This window comes from Lampetra planeri, unplaced genomic scaffold (genome assembly GCF_965212315.1).
Source record: "Lampetra planeri unplaced genomic scaffold, kcLamPlan1.2.h2 scaffold_1365, whole genome shotgun sequence".
In the NCBI taxonomy this organism is placed as follows: Eukaryota; Metazoa; Chordata; class Hyperoartia; order Petromyzontiformes; family Petromyzontidae; genus Lampetra; species Lampetra planeri.
This window is the reverse complement of record NW_027614083.1, coordinates 1-7,008: the sequence shown is the minus strand read 5'-3', so window position 1 is coordinate 7,008 and position 7,008 is coordinate 1. Positions and strand designations below refer to the sequence as shown.

Sequence of the window (7,008 nt, the reverse complement as noted above, 5' to 3'; positions counted from 1 at the left end):
AAGAGCTATCGTGCTACATGTCATAAATGATAATACACAACAGTGTGCTGTATACACAATGGGCACACAGAAACACAATGGAACATTGAGCTCCTTGCATGACTTCTTGTTTGCATTCATTTTCCTTGTCTTATGTGCCCATTTGGATTTAACAAAGTTCTTTGACTTTGCAGGCGCTCGAACCATGTTAGTCATGTGTCTTTTGTTTCAGATTGCTCCCATTCCTATTTGATGTGGTAACGCAATTTATTTCAAAAGGACTTAGTTAAGTGTTCATGTCAAAAGGACTTAGTCCAGCAGTTGAAGCGTTGCCTAAGATGAAAGGCGGCTGTTGTGCCACCTTCACCTGTTGCTAGCCATTCTTAAAACAGTTAGCTAGCTATGCGCCTCTCATATTGTACAGCATATGTAACCACTTTGTGTTTGTGCCTCATCTTGCAGATTTTTTTCACAAGTGTGCTCCTGAGCGACCAACCCAATGGTGCTGACGGTGAACCTGATTGGCCCTTCACCATGGGGCTTCAGAATATTTGGTGGAAGGGACTTCAAGAAGGCCATCACTGTATCGAAGGTAGTCGCCAACAGTCTCACGAAGCCTTATCAAACCATATCCTCTGTTTTTGTCAAAACACAGTCTGTTGTGGAATGTCATGCAAAGTCGGTTTCCTCCTCACTGCGCCTCTCTTCTTGTCTTTGTTTGTATGCACGGGCTGCTTCACACCTATTTCCTTGACTACTGGAGCCATTAGAATAGAGTGGAAGTAGATTACATTAGAAGGAAGCCTCTGATTACAGTTCCAGTGGAAGTTGAGGTGTTCCTGGGATTGCAGAGTTCAGTGTGTTTGTTACGTTGTTGTACGCAGGTTGTTCTTACATGAACACGTGCGCGCTTCTTTGACAAGTTAGTTTGAAGTCGGTGTGAAAAAGAAATAGTGTGTCAATAGAGTTGATGAAGTAGAAATATTGGCACTGTGAGCCGACATGAAACACCACCAGGAAACCCCTCTCAGACCCACGTCTGCATGCCAGAGACACCCAGCTCTGCCCACTGCACATCCTGCTCTCACTACCTTTGGCTGCACTCCCCCAGGCGCTCTTTATAAAGGATGAATTATGGCAAAACAAAGGCTGGGTACCAATGCTTCAAACAGCTTTCTTTGACCTCAGAGTCATGGATTCGTTGCCCCTTGGACAAGTTACTCTATAAAAACAGGTCTTCTCATGAATAATGTGCTCTCGGTTTTCTTATTATTGCTGTCAGGTTAACAAGTATGATATGTTTGCTCATCTCAAATATCAAAAACATTCTTTGAAGGGACAGGGACCCCTGCTGAGAAAGAAACTAACTGAAGTGAGTGTGCTGTCTGAGGACTGTCTCAGCCCAACTTCACCGTCTCCTCTGCAGTGAAGCACTCCTAAGGTTGGATGATTGGAAGAAGGGACACTAAGGAGACATGGACACACCGTGCACTGTAAACAACCTCAGAAAATAATCCCAGGATGCAGTTATGACATGAACTGATCAGTTAGGACTCTTGTGAACTCAGCCATGCTTTTCTGTATTTGATTTGACTTTTAAAATTTTTTTTTTTTTACTGCCTCTTGCTCTTCTTTCTTAGCCGAAGGAGTTGCAGAGTCAAACTTCCAGCAGCATCTAGTTTTGAATGTGTGTTTTGGTAAGTCGTATGACTGGGACGCAGGAACCAAGCTGAGCGTGGTGCCTTGGATGTTTCGAGCCCATTATTGTGGAATTCCCACTGATGTGGTTGTACGGTATTAGCCTTGACATGTAATGAGGCTGCTTACAAAGGTCAGGCCGAGTCAAACCAATAGGTAGGGTCAGACTAATGGGTACTCCCCAAGGGTGTCATGAATCTGTACAGTGTGAACCGGGACTGCTTTGCTCCATGCGTGTGAAAGGCCGTGACTGTTGATAACTGTTGATATTTACTACTGTTATGTCTTGGAGACTGAGACATGAAGAGTGTGGCAAAAGGGTGTAAGAAACTTGAAGACACCTTTTCCCATGCACTCATTTGTTAATGTTGAATGTCAACCACTGGCTATAGTTTGCACGGTAAAAGAACAAAGCTGTCTCTGCTTAGCCCACAAATAGCTTCTGTAAATTGTCGTGTTCATACCACCCTGGGGCCATGAGGACCTACAGTAACTGAAGCTCATTCCTCTGTTCAACAGGTCAACGGAGGCAGCAAGGCAGACCAGGCAGACCTGCAACCTGGCGACATTATCCTAATGATCAACGGTGAAAACACAGCTGACATGCTGAATGTGGAGGCCCAGAACAAGATCAAGAACTCCAAGACTCATCTGCAGATGGTGGTGGAAAGGTTTGTCAACATACTTCTGCAATGGTGGCAAACGTACTCCAACATTTAAAGGAAATCCTGGTGTATTTTGGACTTTACAGTACTTAGATGGCGTTCTGATCTCTTCCTGCACCTCAGCACATTTGTTAAATCATTCTTACTCCATCTTCCATGTACTTTACATGGCATCCAACTTGCGAGCACTAACAAAGCAAATGATTGTAATCAGGGGAAATGCCAGAATGAATCAGAGCCACATCGTTCCTCTCCCTGGTCCTTCTCAATGCGCTGTTTTGAAATTTACCAAGACCTTGTTTGGATGACCAGGATTTGGCTAGAAAAAGGGTTTCCTTTAATCTAGAACTCTGCTCTCGGCTGATGTTTTGATTCCAGATCCTCCCTAAATTCCCATTTTCTTGAGACTTGTTGTCGCCTGTCTCCTTTTCTTGCTCTCTTACTGTACACACACACACACACACACGTGCTCTCACATGCTTCCTCTTTGGATGTCCTGCGTCCATGTGAGTGAATTTTTCCATGTTGACCTCACGTCTCCCACCAAGCCAGAAACAACACACGTCCCCCTCGCCTGCCCCAGGACAGTACCACTGTGTGTGTGTCTGTCATGTTTTCACTCTGGTGGTGGTTTAGGCTTCTACCTCAGTGACACCTGTGTCAAACATACTGAACGGTTCCAACCTACTCTGTTAGTTCTCATTCTCACTGGCTGTCCAGGAGGCTGCATCTGATTAGAACACATTTGTCCAGTTTAGAGTGCAGCTTTTTTTTAACATCAGTCCAGTACTTGATCCTCATCAAACGAGGAGTGTGTCCAGTTGTTTAAAAGCTAAGGCATCTAAGAACACATGCAGTCCAGACTTACTGGGTGGATTTTTATAGCAACTGAATAACCACAGTCTCTAGTGTTGTGTCATTGACCCAACAAAAAAAACCAACAGCTAGCAAACATCACTTGGGTTGGACTCATCACTTTAGGCTTGTCGGGTTATCTAAAATGTGTATTATACTGTATATAAAAGCAAACTCAAGTTATTTATAGAGCTTTTACTTTCAGGGGCCATCATACAGTAATACATTTATGACACCATCCGTCTGTAAACCCTTGATGAAAGAACTTTAGATATTTTATAGCAGGGTGTCCCGATCACTTCTCCTTTCACATTCTCATTTCAGCAAACCCCACATCAAATGAAAGGCTCCTTATCAGACCTCTGCAGAGCTTGATGACAACCCAGTTTTGGTGCTTGTTTTTTCTGAAATCCTGCCCTCTACTTCAAACAAAATGGGGTTTAGATTTTCTTTTGAGATCCTGCGAAGTTAGTATTTAGTGTTTTTGTTATTTCAGTTTGCAGAAGAGAGCTTCCAAAACAGTTACAATGTGCATGCCTGAAGAATCTGCCGCCAGCAGGTTACCCACGTCTCTGTGATGACAGCTATGAGCAGATCGCATTAGCAAGGTCTTTAGTGCTGATTTATGTTTGAAGTCAGTCAGCATTTTTGCCTGAAACAAATTATCCATCTTCTGTTTGGGAGACATGTGGCCTGAGGTCACTGTTTTTAGAGTAAATGCTGATGAGCTCATGACCTGTGAAAATGATAGTAACACAGGAATGTGATACGCATGGATACCATATTAGCTTTCCAAAATCAATTGATCCCCTCGAGTGCGTTTTTGCATCATAGGTCATAAGTCCCACATAGGGACATAGTAAACAGCAGATGCATTTTACTGTCATTTTTAGGCCATTCCTATCTCAAGGTTGTAGTTGTTTGTTCTTTTTAATGCTACAAGTAGGAATGACATCATGATTGATGGCTGCTCTGAGTAAAAGTATGGTAATTACGGAGGAGCTTACCGTCATCTGAATGGTAATTGTACAGAAGAGAGTCAATGAGATGTAAAATGATCTGCTTTTAAGCATAAAAGTGAGTTCATTGCGGTCATGATTGGTCTGGGTGGGATTACATATCACAGCTCCATTTCCTAATCACGACTGTGCAGACTCTGGTTCTAAGTTGTTTAGCCAGAACAATGTGCTACTACCCGTACAGGATATTTTGGCTTCATAGGCCTTTTTGTGCAGTGGGAGGACGTGGTCTGCCACCGCAACTTCCTTGGGTGATGTTTTTTTTTTTAATATAAACTCATGGTTGAAAGTGGAATTTTAAATGTTCCTAAATTAACAGGTTTGCCACATATCTTCCCAAAAGGAAGACGCCTCTTATGGCCAATGAATCTGTTTTCTTTTTCTTGCCACCTCTCTCCTGCACACAGTATTTAAAGATCAGGCCTGAAGAGGTGGTGTTTCTGGGTGATTTACCACAGGCATCCAGGCTGTTCTTTGTGCCTCATTACTTCAGGCTCCACCAAGAGACAGCCAACTTCTGGCACTGCAGCCAGGGGACACTGTGTTTGCTGTTATAGTCCGTTTTTATCCCTTCAAAGTCACTGATCGAATTACTCACAGAATGTGTTTACAGTGAATAAATTAAAGCAAATATAATTGTTGGAAAGACAACAACCATCAGTAGGATACCTTTGAAAGAGTCTGCTGCTCTTGTATTCCCTGTAACTCCATAAATGTTAGCAAAGGAAAATCATGCAGAATCTCTCTGTTATTCAACAGAGCCTGATCAGACTTTAGTTCCACAGCTTATGAAAAATCTGAGATAATATGTTGCTGGTTGACTAATTTCTGTGGATTTATGTCATCTAAGGCCTGAACCTCGCAGCCCTGGACAGACCAACGGCATCAGCAGCCCAGAACAGCTTACCGGACGTTTCCAGGTCAGAGGTTAATCTGTCTTAAGCTTGTCTTCAGTATACGTAGTGTGAGATTTTTATGTGTTTCTACTGAGCTCATATTTTTTCAAACTGTCACATGTAGCACATGATAGAGAAGTGTCTTCATTTCTTTGTGCTCAAGTTGTGTCATATTCCACTGATGGGGCATTTTCTAGGAGGCAGTAATAGTGAGTCGAGATGAGAACCAGAACTACAGAGAGTACACCATTTCCAGCCCTGCATCACTCTCCCCTGGACCTTATTCACCAGACCCTCCTGCCAGCCCTGATGGGAAGAGGGAGAGGCTGACGCCAACCAACAAAGGGTATCTGACTTCTGTTCATCCTTCCATGCGGATGAGATTCGACTGCTGTGAAGTATCTCAGTCATAGTAATGGTCATGTGAAATCTGACTCCTAAAACTGTGACCTGCGAATTCATTGACGGTTCATGTTCAGATAGAAAAAAAAATGTATCCAACTTAAATTCATAGAATATAATGTGTGAATATGCTGCTTTGAGTTGCTGACCATAGACCATAGATGAGATGAAGGAGAGCACAGGGGAAAAAAAAGACTTTTCATGATGTGCTCGTAATAAGAACCATTAGCCTGTTCCAAACAGCACGTTTTGAGCATGCGTGCGTGCGCGCACGTGCTTCTTCTGCTCCTCCACTTGCTGTGTTTCTGTTGTTCAGGTTATGAACATGACCGAACATGTTATCAATTGCATGCCAAACATCATGGATCGAACAATGTTTCATACTGCAGCAGATACTAAACCTGCCCTGTCTTCACTCACCTGACTTGATACTAATGTTGAAAACAAAGCAAAGGATTACTTGTGTGGAGCCACACACAGACGGGTGTATATTTTTCAGTTTGCATCATCAGTTGAGAAAGAGATATTGCCAGTGTGTTGTAACGTCTAAAGACCTCAGCATTTCTGCTGTTTTTAGAAACGCGTCTGTTTACAGCTTGAATAGGACAATAAGTGGACAAAGGGCACCAACAAGTGCTCTTGACTCTCCAACCCGCCCCAGAGTCAATAGGTGTGGGAATAACAGAAAGAGCGATGTGATTGTACTGTAGTCACAAAGCTTATGCACAGGATATCACATTCCACCGTTTGCATTCACCTCAACAAAAGGCAGAATGTGGAACATTCCCCGCGCTTCTCTGAATGCAGGACATTTGTTGACTCGTTCTCTCTGGACCACTCAGTAGGGCACAGGTCTAACCCAAAAGTTTAACCTCCTATGGACACATGAATCCTCTTATTGTGTCCTGCTCGTCAGTATGTTACAATAATACGACAAACAGTTCAATACTATTTCTTAAAAACAAAGTCATTGTAAGAAGTACAGCTATTTAAAACGTATGTATGTTTTTCTTCCAATTTTATGTTTATACTTTAGCTTTTCACGATAAACTTCTGATATTTGGCAAATTTTAGTTTTGTGATTTGTTGTTTTTGGCTGATGCAAAAATCTTATAAATGATGATATAAGATACTACACAAAGGAAGGACGTTCGCCTTTGTAGCTGGTGAATGTTGTATGTTTCCTGTCAATCCTGCATCTGTAACTCTGACATGCATCTGTTATGTTTTAGTGTCCAGCTGCGCTCATGGTCTCCAGAGGACCAGAGTCCCAGGCTGTCAAGACCACTTTCACAGGTTTGTTTTTCTGTTGTTGTTTTTTTTTTTAACCTTTCTTTTACTGCTGCTGCTGCTGCTGTTTCTTTGGAAGGACACATTTCCAGATGTCAACAGCTGTACGCGCTGTAAAAGGAAAAAAAAACCCCACTAATTCCTGTTCTAAACTTTCTTTAATTAGTTTGGGCCAACTGTTTTTCAGTGACCTTACACATCCCT

At 42.6% G+C, this 7,008-nt stretch overlaps 1 protein-coding gene across 1 annotated transcript; it reads left to right on the top strand.

Moving 5' to 3' along the window:
* Window positions 1-478: 478 nt before the first annotated feature.
* Window positions 479-6,810, top strand: LOC144739200 (PDZ and LIM domain protein 2-like; the record flags this gene model as incomplete). The annotated part of the gene is made up of 5 exons (XM_078622173.1): window positions 479-571; window positions 2,197-2,348; window positions 5,067-5,136; window positions 5,310-5,458; window positions 6,747-6,810. Coding segments are annotated over exons 1-5 (528 nt in total), but the record flags the coding sequence as incomplete, so codon positions are not given.
* Window positions 6,811-7,008: the final 198 nt, after the last annotated feature.